The sequence below is a fragment of the Ylistrum balloti genome, unplaced genomic scaffold, assembly GCF_031769215.1.
Source record: "Ylistrum balloti isolate Yb309-2 unplaced genomic scaffold, AGI_CSIRO_Ybal_v1 Utg370282, whole genome shotgun sequence".
Classification (NCBI taxonomy): domain Eukaryota; kingdom Metazoa; phylum Mollusca; class Bivalvia; order Pectinida; family Pectinidae; genus Ylistrum; species Ylistrum balloti.
In genome coordinates this window covers 145,808-163,560 of record NW_026782216.1, presented here as the reverse complement: position 1 = coordinate 163,560, position 17,753 = coordinate 145,808, and the positions used below count along the sequence as shown (strand labels likewise).

Here is a 17,753-nt window from a genome sequence, read left to right as displayed (position 1 = left end):
ACAAAGTATTGCAATGCATTATCATTTTTGTGATACACTATCAGCTATGCAAACATTTTTAAGAAGGCACCATAGCTCAGTCGGTAAGAGAGTTGGCCTATATAACTTCAGAAGATCTGAGGTATGTTGTGCGATGCTCCCTACCCATGACACTTTGCTTTTTCACAGGAAGTTGAGAAACACTCTTGTACATGCCGTAGTGATTTTGACCTTGAGGTCAGAAGACACATTACCATTATTGCTGTGGTGGATCTCCCATCTATTGTTCAGTACAGTTGTTAAGCTACTACAAGGAGACCCTGACACAAAGTCACCCTGGCTGTTCACTAAGCAATAAACACATCAAACCACTCTAAAGTTTAACTTCAGCAGTTATCACAATTATGAAATAACAGTTACATAACAAGAAATTATAAGGAGATGTATAATTTTTATTATATGGTCAATAAATTTGATATGAAGTAGAAACATCACATTTTGGTAGACTACATTACACATGCCATCAATGCTGATTTAGTAAAAGAAAGCAGTAGTGAAGATGATTTTGATTACAACCATTCCAAAAACTGATCTTTTATAATACATAATTCATGAAAAAAAAACTGACAATTACGTAAATTATGTAAAAGCATTTTTGATTTGACTAAATTTTGAAAGCATGTCAAAATATCACTGTAAATGTAAAAACATTGTACAGTCTATTTTCTAATGATACCGATATAAGCCAAACTTCAGCTTGAATAAAGAAAATTTTGGTTACCCGATTAAATTTCTTAAAGTTTAAAATATCACTACAAAAGTACAGTGTAGATGATTTCGAACTCAAATTCTTCAAGTGTCAAAACGTCTTGAAAAATTTTAATATCAATACTTTCGGAAGTAATATTTATAGAAATGTAAAACAAAAACTAAAATATTGGTCAATCTCACAAATATGTACAAAAATAAGTTGTACTGGTATATAAGTCTTGCATTAAATCAGAAGATGTGTCCCTTCATATGGTTTCACAAAGTTAAGAAGGTTCGCATTCCAAATCCGAGACTAGTCTATCAGAAATGATGTTCTAATAGTGTCATTTTTCATTGTTGGTCAAATTTGATGAGAACTTACTGCAAACTTTTGTGAAACTAGGGTCATTTTTTAAGATAAAGTTTAAATCCAAATGCATTGTATTATAAGCTGCAATTCCATACAAGATTTGATAAAATATCACCGTTGTTGATTGTACAGAACACCAGCTATTATTTCTAAGATATTAACTCTGGCGGACTACAAAAGTTCCTACATTCTCTACAGTAATTATTTTGCAATTACCAATGGTACAATATTGCTGGCATATCACAAGGAATTGAGACAGCATTTGTTTGTATTTCAAGTGAAAAAGCTTATTACCAGCATGGGTTTATATCCAGATAAAAACAGTACATATTACTAAGTATCCATTTTTATCAATGGTAATGGTATTCTTCAAGGCTTGTTCACAATAGAGAAAGGAATTCATTGATCTTCAGGTAATTTTCTGATCCCTGTCGTAATTATATAAAGCCAGTTTGCTGAGAAAATGTATGTTATTCTCTGGTCATAGACTCCTTTGACCAGGTTATTCAGTGTTGTTCTGGTGATAGTGCTCACAATGTTTTTAGATCTGACAAAGCTGTGATAGCAGCCAGTCTTCCAGCTGATCCCATCACACCACCACCTGCAACACAGATCAAAGCTGATTTTTTAACTGAATTAAAAAAACCAATAGACTTTTCTACAAAATCTGGAAATATTAAAGTGAGTGAGAACAGGAGACTTACTTTAGACATACTTAGTGACAAATAGTGAACAGACTCTGCAAGGCAGACTAGAATAAACTCTTCAGGGTGAATGATTCCATTCTATCCAAGCCAACCTCACTTATTATTTTCTAGTATAGAATATGATAGGTGAACATGACAAGCCATTATGGTAGAACTATGAAGGTAGAGCACATGTGACTTGGATTATTTCCACAAAGAAAGAAGTCCCTCACGAGATCTGTAGCTGCTGATTTGGGCGATGATATATGACTATGGGAATTACCTGGATGAGCCCCACTTCCACACAGATAGAGGCCCTCCACAGGAGATCTGTAATTGCTAATTTTGGATATCGGCCGTGACATGTACAACTGATCCAAGCCCATTGTTCCATGGAAGATATTCTATATCAGAAACATAATCAAATGAAAGATAATTCCTTGTTGAAAGAATGCAGGAATTTATGTCTGTTTCTTACCTTAATAAAAAAAAATACATGCTTGACGTCGTGTAAATGTACATATTTAATTAGTACATATTAATTCATTTTAACACACATTTCATACATACATGTATTAGATCAAAATTTGATTAATAATAATTTTAGTTTTTGTATGTCGTTAAGATCCAGTGACTTTTTAGACGGACAAAAAGGTAGACATAAGTTATCACTTGTAAATTATCTGAAAGAAAATATAGCTATCTAGATCAGACGTGATTAACTGATTGGTGATAAGAAACTTGAGAACTTACACCTCCAGTAAGATTGAATGTCTTCTCTAGGTCGGGTGGAGTAAGGATGTCTCGACCTACAACACTGGCCTTGAAACCTGGGGCATACTTTTCTATATCATCAAAGACTGCCAAACAAAAACCATATCAAATCCATATCACAAATTTTTACTTCAACTTCAAAATTAACACAAATTTTTATGAGAAATAGACATCACAATAAATGACCATAAAAACTAAACACCAGATCATATCATTTCTACCCAAAGTTGAGGTGTGGGTGGGGAAAGTTGATAGCTGCATGGCAGGTAATAGAGAAATACTTCAACTTTTACTTTCAGTAATAATTCCAACCCAGCCCCTCCCCCTCAAGAATATCATCAAACCATCATGCGTGGAATAGACTGAGTGGCTAACCTGTATCAGCATATCTGTTTCTCATGTGGTCATCCCATTCCTGGCCTTCTGCCAAGTGGTATGGGGTGTACTGTGTAAAAAGAAGACAAACATGACAACCAGGGGGTGCCATGGTAGGATCCAGGCTCGTTGGGATTACCATCTCAATCATAGGCCTGTCAAAGATATAGGCAACCCTTTTTTTATAAAAAGAAACACAATAGCCTTCAAAACTTATCTCAAACCATATGAATGCTCAATCCTTGATGAACAAATTATTATAATGAGGTTAAAAATCATGAGTTTATACAATTTTACCAAAAACTTTTGAATGGCAATGTATTAAGCCCTTAGGTTAACATCTGACCTTTTATTCAAAGTCAAGGTGTTGGCTTATAGAACAATGGAGTCTTTTTATTAAACAACTTGCATGGGTAATCTTATTACCAAACATGGACTTATTGTAAGCAAAAAATATTGATGTAAATAGAAAACGAATGTAATTCTTCCAGACTTGGTCAGAACATTCAAAATATTTAAACAAATTCAAATCTACTCACTTGCTAGAAAACTTTCCAGCTTGAGCCTCCAGGAAGCCATCATGAATAAGGTCAGAATGCTCACAGTTGAGATGAATTGTTGCCCGATGGTGGGGCATGACCTCATTCTTTTTTATATTTGGGTCAGCGACAAAGTTTGGTAGTTCTTTCACAGCAACTGAAATTCAGTCGGAAAATATTTTTTACATAAACTCATTCTGACAATGCTGCGGCAACTGGAAATTTTCTTCACACAAATTACTGCAAAAGGTTTCACCACTCCAGTAAACTGAAAAAATCTTCATTGCCCGTGTTTTACTGCATCTGTAACCTGATCACTCCCAGTCCATGGTCAAGTTTGCATGGACTTGATTGTTGTCCATGTTAGATGCAATGTTATTCCTCGACACTAAATATGTACATCATTGTTTAAGGTGTTTACTACAGGAATCATTGAGAAGCACAATACCTAATACGTAGATGTGGGTACATATCATCAACTGAAGTGAAAACTTAAGCAGCAATGATCCTACTTTATTGTGACATACATCAAAAATGAATGCAAGCCAAATATTAACAGTTGTGACAGCATTGATAACAGATACGCACCATTGATCTTGGTCACAGGTGAAGTATAGTCAAAGTTTCGGAGTTCCTTCATCATATCCTCTGAGAGATTGCCCTGTGTAGATAAAATTTCCTGATGGCTGATTGCTTTCATGAACTAGAAACTAACCTGACATGAGAGTACTGTTAGACAATCTACAGCTGTTCTGTTATAAATTGTGGAAACAGGTATCTACTGACTAGGGGTGGACTTATTACAAGAAAATTGTTTTTCAATATTTCTTATGAAAACTAAAAATTAATTGAACTGCAATTGATATGTCTTGGCTTATTGTCAGATACATTCCTGTATTTCACAAACTGTTTTTCATCCTTTTTTTCGTCAATGTTTTATTTTTCATAATGAGAGTAAGTAAATGAAATCTTTGATAGAGTCACAAGTTTTGCCTTTTAAGTAAAACATTGACTAAAAATTTGTTCAGTAAAGACTCACCGCTGGTAAAAGATCTAAGAATGTAACTTTTGGTGTAGCATTTGATAAAACAGCCCTAGCTTCAATGGCTGTTCCATCTTGTAAGACCACTCCCTTGACAGAATTATTGTTGGTCACAATTTCTTGAACAGGCTGAAAGGAAAGAAGGGAAACACGATTCACCTCTACACAAAGCACTAAGTATTCACTTCGTTAAATTATGCCTATTTCAGCAATTTATTACATAAAATCGATTTTTAGTGATATTTCTGATAAACAAGTCAAAATCATTCTAAATTACTGCAGAATCATAGATTTTCATGGGGTTCAATTTTCATGGTTTTTCAAAGAAAAAAAACATAAAATTTACATCAAATTTTATGAGCATCTGTTTTCTGTGAATATATATGGCTCAATAAATCTGCTGATACAGTTAACTAATTTGATCAATTCTTAGACATATGAATTTGTGGATTTAAGAGTGTCCAAGAAATCATTGAAAATTATTCCCCTATGACAATAAATTATCTTTCAACTTAAGTTTTTGAAATATAATAGAAACCATTTTACAGACAAATCCAGTATCCATTTATCAACTTTTACTGTATTTGTCTCGTAATAACCCCAGGGAGCCAAGACACAAACACTAACTTCATGTAAGGGGGGCAGGCTAATTGCAGGACAATGTCTCAACATTTGTTACCATTTTTACTTGACTAGACATGGGTGGGCTTATCATCAGGCATGGACTTATTGTCAAGATAAATATAGTTGGTTTTAAATAGGTCAGAATAATCTACATTGTGTTAGTATTGAATGAGGTGTCTGAATTGTAGGCTGTAAATATTTCACATAGCATAAACAAAGTGTTGTGCAACTGATTGAGAATCTGTCAATTCTAACTAGCAAACAACGACTTTTCTGAACTAAGAGAGCCATTCTGTAGTCACTGGTCGAGCCAACTATAAAGACGAGGATCTGTCAGCCAAATGTATGGACAAGGTTATTCATAAACATGTTTTGGAAATGTTTACATACCGAATCGGTGAAGATGCTGGCGCCTCTGTCAACTGCACAGTTAGCAATAGACTGGGACACTGCCCCCATGCCCCCTTTCACAATACCCCATGCCCCCTTTACCCTCTCCAGTTCCCCCATCACATGGTGGAGCAGCACATATCTGAAATGACAAACAGAAACAATTGAAGAAATATTTGACAACAGCATAGCTTGCCTCTTGTTGTATTACAACATTTAGTCAGTAACCAAGGGAGATAATAACATTATTACTTAGATATGATGAAGTTAATTTTGTGGACATTTTGTGTCTGTTGAGAAAGTTGAGAAGATTCAAATTAGCTTTTAATACCAGGTTGAATAATTCTACAACATTTGTCTGAGAAAAGTCTTTATGTTACACAGGCATCCACATGTACATACCATAAGTATGCCCCTTCTCTACAAATTAATCCCCTTCATTTTTGCAAATCAATGTTTTAAAATGTTTTCCAAACTAATACTGAACTTTTGGGGAGGGGGCTTATTTGAGGACAAATATGGTATACATGCTATTTAAATCATTAAAATTATAAAGCAATGTTATTTTCATTTTCCTGTAATACCCACTCATTTATTCTACAATGTTTACCACTTATGGTTTTATCCCTTCCTAATGATTCCAAATTTTCTTGTGTTGGTGAACTTACCCACTTCCTGGTGTCTTTGGACTGATCATGGCTCCTATGACTGAATCTGTTGCCAGTGTGGCTTTTAAAGGCTCAGACTCAAACCATTTGTCCAAAATCTAGGACAAAATTTATAGCATTATGGAGTATTCTTCCTAAGTGTTTCTTTGATTTCACATGAAGATCTCCTTAACAGATTAGAATTCAGGAAATTTTTGTACCTGATTAAATATCACATCTTTTTGTAAGTTTGAGGTAAAATGATGCTAGGAAAAAATATGTAAAATCATATATGTTTTTGGTGCTAAATTTTCATGGTTTTTTTTAAATGCAGTTTACTGGACACTTGAATTTCTTGGATAAATACAGCTTTATAAATCTTCTTATACAGACTTCAACAGCTTGAGGACATATGAATTTGCGATACCCACAAAATCAACATTTGCATATACCCACAAAATCACCATTGGCAGATACCCACAGAATCAACAAAAATAAATCCCCACAAAAATTAAGATTTTACAGTAGGTAACAGATAAATTACATACATGTATACATTAATTTGTTCAATATGTAACAAAAAACTATCACACATCTTTTTATTGGAAATTTGTTCTTCTGATCAAAGCTCAGTAGTAAGATGATATTTTCAATCTATTTGATCAGATTTAAGCAAGTGGTCATAATACCTTTGTAGTTGGAGCTGTCATAAGTTCATAAAAGGCACTGGTGTCTCTGAAACTTCCCAGGGCTTTGACTGTGATGAAAAGAAGTCAAAGATACCATATATATCCTATAATTAGGCCAGTGTCTGCAATTAAGAAATTCTGGCAAAAAATCAAGAATACAGGATAATTATTTGGAGCACTAGACCTATTTTTCAGAAATGAAGAAGATTCAGGTGGTCTTATTGTTGGACCATTAAAGTAATTATCATACAGAGACAATTATTTTGTATTGCACTGTAGATTTCTTTATTGACTCAACACATTGTTTGTTTTGGTTTTAACTACTGTATATATATATGTATATGTGTATTATTTTAATCTTATGTCTTCAATGTCAATGTTTGAGGGTTTTTTCATAAGGTTTTGTTCAAGGAAAAATTGTCCAAATTAAATTACTGTAAACTTATTTATTTTGGCAAAATAAAATTTTAAAGTAATATCAGTTTTGAACAAATCAGGACAATGATAAACTTGCACTTTTGCAATAATTGTTGCACACCAATATTAGAGAATCTGAAATTCATGCAACAATAATTTAGCATAATATCCTTAGCATGATAAAACACTAAAATAAGACTATCCCTAAAATTGGTACATTTACAGTATTCTTTTAAAAAGATATGATCAGAGATCAAGTACATGCAATATACTTATTCAGGTTAGGACAAAAAGGAACACAAACCTCGAAGAAATTGTATTTGTTAGAACATTAAAATACTTATGATGATTTAAAAGCATTTAAAATCCTCAGGACAGATATAGTCAATTAAAGACTTTTTTTAAAGATTTCTTGCAAAAGAGAACCCTGCTTTGAATCAGAAATAAAAATATCACTGTCTTATATCCAGAATTGTCTATAAGACATGTAAGTCACTTAAGTTGCTATTTTCTACACTCATACCTACATTTACTTCAATCCATCCATAAAATTGTTGAATAAATTATGACCTAGGTTAAATGAAATAATTCATACTAGTATTTCAAATCAATATATTGGAAGGACAAAAATGATACTGTATATGCCTTTCATTTAGAACTATCAAATTTAGCACATTTATCACCTTTCTGGTGACTAAACACACTGATGAATTTGTGCATCAGTAATAATTACTTTATATAAAAACAATACAAAAAACTCGCACTTAGCAAATCATACTTTAGCAAAATATGTTCAGCAAGAAATATGATAGATAAGAGTATCACTAAAATATGTATGTGTGCAGTATTTGATAACTATAATATATGAAGAATAATTCTGATGTTTTCGCAGGATCAATCTGCAAACGGAATTTCAATTTGAACATTAAACTTTGAAACACAAATAAACAAATACAAGAATAATAATACAGGTGTACCTACTGGTGTATGACACATGCTAATGTATATGACAATTTTTTGTGTTTTATGTTTACATGCACATATGTAATAACACATCCCATACTAATCTGCACATGTGTATATATATATATGTATATGGTATAATATAATATACCCAACCCCCACCCCCTATAAACAGCCAGGATCAACTGAAGGTGAAGTATCCTGCCTTGTAGTAGCTGATGGCTACTTCACTGAACAACATATGGAAGGCCCTTCACTTGTCATCCACAACAATCAGGGTAAAATGTTCTTTCCATTGACACAATCACAACAGTGCTGACCAGTTCTGTGTCTCAGTTTCCTGAGAAACACAAACTGCCACATGTAGAGAGCAATGAACCATGCACCTGCGATATTCACCTGAAGTTGTGATATTCACCTGAAGTTGTGATATTCAGCAGCTGAACCAGATGCAAATAATGATGTATTCATAACCAAAATGTCAAACCAAAGCTGACACAAATATGAGATCAAACCACCATGCAATACTCAGACAAAATATTACCTGCTGATCCACATTGTACCTCCAGTGACTCCCTACAGAGGAGACATTATATATCATCTGGTCAATAGGTTTTTATTATGTCAATTGAAACCTAATCTTAAAATATTAAATCAAAACTGAAGAATAAATGTTCTTTTGATTTTTCTTTTCTTTTGAGAAATATCTCTCCAAGTTGTGTCAAAGTTATATCCCATTACAGGTGTTTCTAATACATGTCAACATTATATCCCCTTACAGGTGTTTCTGATACATGTCAAAGTTATTTCCCCTTACAGGTGTTTCTACTACATGTCAAAGTTATTTCCCCTTACAGGCGTTTTTACTACATGTCAAAGTTATTTCCCCTTACATACGTTTCTACTACATGCCAAAGTTATTTCCCTTTACAGGCGTTTCTACTACATGTCAAAGTTATTTCCCCTTACAGACGTTTCTACTACATGTCAAAGTTATTTCCCTTTACAGGCATTTCTACTACATGTCAAAGTTATTTCCCCTTACAGGCGTTTCTACTACATGTCAAAGTTATTTCCCCTTACAGGCGTTTCTACTACATGTCAAAGTTATTTCCTTTTACAGGCGTTTCTACTACATGTCAAAGTTATTTCCCCTTACAGACGTTTCTACTACATGTCAAAGTTATTTCCCTTTACAGGCATTTCTACTACATGCCAAAGTTATTTCCCCTTACAGGCATTTCTACTACATGTCAAAGTTATTTCCCCTTACAGGCATTTCTACTACATGTCAAAGTTATTTCCCCTTACAGGCGTTTCTACTACATGTCAAAGTTATTTCCCCTTACAGGCATTTCTACTACATGTCAAAGTTATTTCCCCTTACAGGCGTTTCTACTACATGTCAAAGTTATTTCCCCTTACAGGCATTTCTATTTCAAAGTTATTTCCCCTTACAGGCATTTTTAATACATGTCAAAGTTATTTCCCCTTACAGGCGTTTCTACTACATGTCAAAGTTATTTCCCCTTACAGGCATTTCTACTACATGTCAAAGTTACTCCCCTAACAGGTGTCTCTACTTGGTATCAAAGTTACCTAGTTTTTCAGATGCTTTGACAACAATTTCATCTTTCCAAGCTTATCATTTCAAAACATCTAACATTTAAAGAACCTTTCAAATAATATGTGACAATATCAACTGGCAATTTCATGTTCAACTCTTTCAGAGGTATGAATATACTGAGTAGTTTGTTTGTGGAATACATGACTGCAGTGAACACCTGAAATTACAGGGGCTTGGTTTGGGAACATGGGAAATATTTCACAAAAATTAAGTGTACAAGTTTGTATATATAGATTGGTATGAGACATCTGAACAGTCTTTTTTTCTTTTTTTTTAACATTACTGAAACCAAGCCGCTGTGGCAGAAGATGTTAACTAGTTAACTATAGTAGCTTGACAGAGACAGAGCAGATTTATCAGATTGTCATAAAACATGAATAACAGTTTATATACTTACATGACTTCAGGAGCGTAAAAATAGCAGGAAGACTTTTCACTTGTTTCAGTAATTGAGGTGCCATGACAGTTGGTAGGTGGATTGGAGCAGAATCCATCAACGGCTCAATGGCCGAAACAATATGTTCCAGTTGTTTTTCATATTCAAACCAACTCTAAAAATGTCATAAATGTGTTAAAGAAATATGAAATCTGGACAAAATGCAGAAAGAAAACTAGAATGTGCCAAAAAGACATACATATGATCCAACCTGTTCAATCAACTTTAAAATTTAGAATTACATGGAAAAATAGAAAATGTAGGTCACTGTGACTTGATTATATGACTAGTGTAATACTGGGTAAAAGGAAGTTTAGCTACCTTGGCATCTCTCTGAGAGAACTGTGCTATTGACTCGGCAGTCTTTTTGCTGTCCCTGTGTAGAAGAAGAGACTTAGCTTTTCCATCCCTGCCCCCAGGTGTCAAGAGAGGTGTGTATGAGCTGGGGTCACGCAGATACACCTCAAGGCCATATTTCTGTAGAAGTCATCAAGTTCATGAGAAAAATATAAGTCTGCAATACCTTCCTAATGAAGTTAAAATGCCATTTCTATATCAGTATTAAAATTCCAATTTATTTCTTAGGTTTAATCAAAGTTTCTGTTTTCATGTTAACAATTCAAATATTCTTGATGATTTTTCCTAAGATTTTTTAAATAAACATGTAAATACAATGTAGTACACACAATACCTATAGATTCATTACAAGTCTGTCTTGGTTTTATTAATATTGGTTTTTAAAATAATGTTACTACACAAGATTCATAACAATTTTTTTTTTATTTTTCAAACTTTGGATTTCAAAAATAATATCACTACTCAGGATTTCCAACACAACTGTTTTAATCTATTGCAAACAAATAATGAGTTGAATTTTTATTTCGGGTTTCAATTTTTTGTTTGTGTGTTTTTTTGGGTTTTGTTTTTGCCATATGCTTGAAGCAAGGATTACTTTCTCACATAAGTGATGTAACAGACTTTTGGTTTTCTTTAATAATTTTCAATCTCACTCATATTTTTATTCCATCATCAAAATTACAATAAATAAGACCTCTCCAAAATTATAGTAATTGTACTATGGAATTAAGATCAGAACAACTTCCTGAGAATCTGCCACGTCATACATAAATAAATTCCAGGGGATCAACCCTTTTTTTCCTGAATATCTGTTCCTGACTAACTCAACTTTTTTAATACTTAACAATTTGTCATGTTGATGATATACAGACAGGTAAATTAGTATACCTTCAGTTGCAGATCTTTCATTATTTGTGGTCTCAGAAGACTTAAGACATACGAGGCTCGTGAAAACTTGAAACCTTTGATGAAAATAAAAAAGAGTTTTTATAGTGATGACTAACAGACAACATTAAATAAGAAATAAATCATTTCTATACCTATTTGGCAAAACGCTGAAGCTCGGTAATAAACTGTGCCAATTCCACATCTTTGGCAGTTTAAGCAGAAATGAAAATAAATTCCAATATATCATTGCCTTGTCATATACCCAACAAGGTTGTACTGTCCAATGTGCCTTGTTGGAAAGGTGTCATACTTGACAAAAGTCATACTGGATAGGCATCACAGCAAACTGGTGTCACATAAGACAGGAGTGACATATTGGACAAGTGTCTTCTTGAACATAAGTCACATCAAACAGATCTTACATAAGACAGGTGTCAAATCATACAGGGGTCATACTGTAGGTGTCATATAAGATATCGGTCATAATGGACATGTGTCATATCGAACAGGTGACACATCAGACAGGCATTGTATAACATTGGACAGGTATCACACTGGATAGATGTCATACTGGATAGGTGTCATTAAGTCTCAGTTTAAACCCAAAATTTACCCAGTACTACATGCTGATGAGTGAAATATTTTTACATATTTAATTTTTGAAACCAATTTTTTAGGATCAAGTTGCAACAATTTGAGCACATAATATGTTATTGGAATATAATTTAGCTGCTGTTTTGAGATAGGATCAAAGCAAGTAAATGATCATGGAAAATGTGTTATGTGAAAAGGGAAATTATGGTTAAAACATTTCTTTTAACATATCTTTTTTGTAGTGATGTAAAGGGTCCACAAACCTAAGTAGCAAAAAATCTGTTTTTTGATTTAGGTAAGAAACAGAGTGAAGGTACACTACCTTAATATCACTATACAGGTGTTGTACATACCAGGAATTACCTCCTCTGTCACAGCAGCACCCCCTATTACATGTCTCCTCTCCACAACACATACACTGAGCCCTGCCTCTTGTAAGTAAGCTGCCTGATACACATTCAACACACAGTCATTAGGTAAGAATGTGCCTAAGTGATCTTTTATCTATATATTATCCAGAACAGATATACTTTTACGGATTCTTTTTAGGTATTTGCATATTAGATTCTGTTTATAACGATGATGATTGAGGAATATACCTAAACATAAGAGACTTCTGGTTTGTCTCATACTATCCATATTTTCTAGCTAGCATCATACGGATAATCTTGAGCTCTTGTTTATGGATAATTGAGCCTTCATATATTATCAATTCAATAATTGATACCACTGACACAAAGTATATGAACAAATCCTGTTTTATAAAATGATGTATAAATTCATGATAACTACAAAGTACGATTTACCATTAAAACAAACACTCTGAAAAATCAGAAAGAGACGCTATGCTAGTTTTGCCAGCACCATAGACAGATATATCTGCATATTGATCTTGGTCTAAACTATTAATTCATATACCAGGATATGCATTATTGAAATGAACATGTATAACAATATTTTTCAAACATTAAAATAACATATTTTGAGAACGTTACATTAAAATAAGTCATTTGATACTCACTGACACCAATCCATTGTGTCCTGATGAAAGAGCAAAGTACATATAAATACTTCATGTATGCATACAGTAGTCAGAAAGTCTTTTAACAAGTACCGTGTACCTAATATCTTTAACGCACACTATCACTTCTAAACCATCTTGTCAACTTGAATTGGGAATAATTTTCAAATATATTTAGTTAAATAGAGGGTCTTACAGTACAAAAATTTATGATTTACTGGAGTTTATTCGTATAACAATTGTTTGAAACTAGAAAACATGTACCCTGACTTGCATAAAACTTTACTAATTACTTTTTGGATAACAAATAATTTAAACATAACAAGTCAAAACACTCCGGTTGACCATTGGAAAACATTGCTGACAAAATTTACAAATCTCGCATAAAGAATAATATCCATGCAAAAGTTTGTTTATCACATTCTATACAACAATCATTTTTTAATTATTCTGAAAGGTTCACAGTGATGTTTTAATTAAGTGAATGATTCATTTATTAAATGATCACATCATTTTCATCTGGCAACTACATAATTTACATGTTATCTCTTGAGTTCTACTATAGAACTGCTTTCAAACATTTCCTTTCTTTGTAAACGAATGCTGTAAACTCTCGTTGTATACTTACCGGCTCCAATTATAACAACATCATATTTCGATTTCAGTTCGCATTTGCTTTTAGTGGCAGCGGTGCGGTATGAAAACCCCTTCTGAATGGCACCTTTGGATATTTTACCATAAATTCCCTTTAATTTCCCTCTGAATGCCATGGTGAAGAATATGTATACAAAATCCTACGTGCACCACCCTCATGGACAAATTGCATCTATTGTGACAGTCGCCATTTTCTGGTCATGTGACTAAGTCTTAGGGACTGTATCAAAATGTAGTTTTGATTTTTTTACTTAATGTTTTCTTTATCTATTGATTAAAATCACCTATCAGAAACAAAAACATAACTGAAAAAAAAAATTTAAATATGTTATGCTTACGAACAGTTTTATTCATTGAATAAATCAAAACAAAATAGATCCGGAATTAACAGTAATTTATGCGTTAGGGCCGCTTTATCTTTATTATGTCACAAATCATGTGATACGTCAAACTTCCGGTCAAAGAAAATGGTGGAGAGACGAATTCTTCCGCTAGTGGCAGTTACAGGATTTTGGGCCGTCGTTGGGATAATTTTCCCAATTTTGGCCCAATTTTTCATGAGAGGGTCACCAAATAAAGGGTTTGTATCTTCTTCAATTACTTTGGTATGATGATATTCTTGTTATCATGTTGTGTGAGGACCTGATCTCAAACATATGATCATGACTACATTAACAAGTCATCCGGATACTGTATGACAACAGAGGAATGCCCCAAAGTCATAAAAACGTGTACGTTGATCCTGTGCTTTCCTCGCCATAAAGTTCAAAACTGCAAATCTAAGAGGGTAGCTCGAATTCGTTTGTCCAATTTAAAAGATAAATCTTTTTCGTGCTTTTATGCAATATTTCTGGCATTTGTTCCACGAAGAATTAATTTCAAGGCAGCTTCAAAACCAGTAACAAACTTAAGGTCATTTATAGACACTTTGCTAATTCTGAAGATTTAAATAACAAGCTATTTGTTGCAATTCGTACTTTAAATGCAAAATCCATGTCATTTTAATTTAACATTTGGTGTGCTTAAGTGTACACGTTGTAACACCACAGTATGAACACAAACTGAGATCTGACAGTGACAGACTGTGTTGCTAGAAGACAGGTTATTGTAATATCTTTTCATTTGCAACAACATTACAAGTGAAATTTGCTTTGAAGAATAGAAAAAAGAAGTTAACAATACATAGCCTTTCATTAGACACAGCTACTTTTTCGCCTAAGAACCTTTGACCTACAGTTTGCAACCACAATAAGCTCCAATTACCATTTGAGTAGTGAACAGTATGGAATTAGTTACCTATGATTTCTTAAACGAATGTTAAACATTTTAGTAAACAGATATGTCCACATGTTTTAGATCATGAGATAGTTGGGTCCGTCCAGCAAATTGTTTAGCAATTGCAACTGCACTAAGATCTTGGAAGTACAGAGGGGAAATAAATAACAAGCACTAACAAACTTACTCTTGCTATATTTGAACATGAATTTCGAGACAATCCCATTCTTGACCGACATAATTCTTTGAAGCAAAAAGATGTTCATATGTTTAGCTTAAATGCATATTAATTTATTTAATCATGATCATAAGTCAATACACATCTTGTTCTAACATTTTTGTCTATCACAGAATATTTGCATTTTTAATACATTGGACTGCTAGTTCAACCAGAACAACAAAAATATGGTTTAGTGCCTGACTTCTTATTAACTGTATTTGGAATACCAGTTATGTTTATAATTGTAAGCAATAATGTTTTATCTCTTCACAGTCAGGCAAAGGCTTATTTGGGAACTACTTTTAGTTTTGATTAAAATTTATAATTCTGTAAAGCTGAAAGAGGATTATCTGTTGGAAGTCTCTTTTCAAAATTTGATTATTTTGTTAATAAGTATGGTTTGTACCGATATAACCAGTTTTATTAATTTGATACTTATTGTTTCTTTCTTTTCAGGATTGTCCAGTTGATGTTTATGATGACCGCTGCCTGCTGCTATTTATTGTAAGTGATAAAAAAATCACATAGAATTAATTCATCAGAACTTAATCTTCTGAAAATAATGTATGATTATAAATTAGGTCAGAGAATAAACCAATGCTAATTCAGTGATTACAGCCTTGACTAGTATGGAACTTGGTATTTAGTTTTCTTGATTTTATATAATCCAGTGTCTTTATGAAATGGCAAAATTAACAAATCTTTCATAAAACTGTGGATATTTTTTTCTTTTGAGAAAATTGCTCTATTTTGCAAGCTGTAACTACACACTATAAACGAAGGTAAAACATTGTCACTTCAAGCACAGTAATGAGAAACATATTCATTTTGAGAATTTACAAAAAATGTTAATGCACAAATTTTGTTTCCAGTTGGCTTTGTGCTTTTCTCTTCCAACTGAATCCACTTTTGGGACCTGATCTGGATACTGGCTTGATACGAATAATGATGTATGAATGGGAAACCCAAAAGTGATAAAGGCCAAAAGAAAAATAGGTAAGAAAATTTCAGGTTGAAGTTTCTCATCATTGCTGCATGTTCATATGTGAAAGTAGAAACCAAAGGTGAAGTATATTGTTCTTAAATGAAATGCAAAATTGGGGGCGGGGGGTGGGGGGAAGGGGGTGTGGGAACTATATTTTAAGCATTAATAGTTTGGTCCTGTACATACATATAATGTACATGTACTTGTCGTCTGCTTGGAATATGCATTTCATTAAACAGGCATAATTGTAAGTTAAGTTGGTTTCTAAAGAAAAGATAATTGTGAACATAATACTGTATAGAAATTATTTGAAACATATTTTTGTTATTTCAGTATTTTATCTATCCCAATTTTAAATTTTTCTTTTTTTTTTTTTTTTTTTGTTAAAATACACACTTTTGTAATGAAAGCTCAAAACTTGAAAATAAAAGTTCAGAGATGAAATTAAGTGTCAAATTATATCAAACAGAAAGTAAGAGATATGGTATGGATATGCAAAATTGTTAGAGTTCTAAACAACATTATGTTTGACATATTAAGACTTACTACTTATCTTACAATATTAGTAAATTTAGAATTAAAAACATTGACAGTGTTAAGCGATACTATTATGTATGTAAAGGGCAGTAATTCACTTGAAAATCTAAAAGTATGTTTAGTCTTTGTTCCTATACAGGCTTTTTCTCTTTTACAGAAAACTTGCTAGTCTTTCCAGCAGTATCATTCCTGTGGTCATATTCCCAATGAGGTTAACACTGAAATCCATCAAAAGTGGAAAGTCTTGTACAGTTATAGCAGATACAGGGACAATATTATCACTGGTTTAGCTGTGTATAGACTGTTGTAAACCCATTACTTATTTAGCCAAGATGAGTCATGTGTGATTGTGATATTTTTATTTTTCATTTTAATCCAAGATATAATTGTGGGTAAAATCTTGCTATGGTTCAATGCTTAATCATTATTAATATTACACATTTTTTGTTGTATACTAGCTGGTTAAACAGTCATGTCAAGCCAACTCTTTGGAGAAACACAGACAACTGTTAAAGGATGGGAGGTTTAAAGGGAGATAATTCTTTTGTGTTGAGGTATTTGTTACTGTCTGTATGTGACTGAGGGTGGGATATTTAAAGGGAGATAATTCTTGTGTGTACATGAATATCATGATCAATGCTATTTTGAGTATTATGTGTTGTTGTATTTGTTATTATCCATGTGTGAGAGAGTTAAAACTTAGTGATACTTTGTGAGAACACTGTGATGTCAACATGAAATGGAATAATATAAAAAATATAGCATATGAACACATTGATTTTGTTGTATCAGAGAATTTGTATACAATCAGCCTTTTCTCTTAGGTTCAAAGCTGTTGAACAACTTAGACAACTTTGTTGAAGCAGCTATATTAACAACATCTCTTTTCGACAAAACATTATAGAATTACAAAG

The 17,753-nt window shown here is 33.0% G+C and overlaps 1 protein-coding gene across 1 annotated transcript; it reads right to left on the bottom strand.

Annotated features, from left to right (window-relative positions):
- Positions 1–706: 706 nt before the first annotated feature.
- Positions 707–13,981, bottom strand: LOC132552855 (pyridine nucleotide-disulfide oxidoreductase domain-containing protein 2-like). The gene is made up of 16 exons (XM_060217044.1): positions 13,797–13,981; positions 13,169–13,188; positions 12,501–12,594; positions 11,554–11,627; positions 10,630–10,785; positions 10,270–10,423; positions 6,866–6,927; positions 6,198–6,295; positions 5,530–5,671; positions 4,513–4,644; positions 4,062–4,134; positions 3,474–3,630; positions 2,935–3,089; positions 2,539–2,645; positions 2,069–2,189; positions 707–1,700 (listed from the first exon to the last, which is right to left on the bottom strand). Exons 1-16 carry the CDS (start codon positions 13,936–13,938, stop codon positions 1,630–1,632), a joined length of 1,758 nt encoding a protein of 585 aa, XP_060073027.1. The 5' UTR covers positions 13,939–13,981; the 3' UTR covers positions 707–1,629.
- Between the last annotated feature and the right edge of the window lie 3,772 nt (positions 13,982–17,753).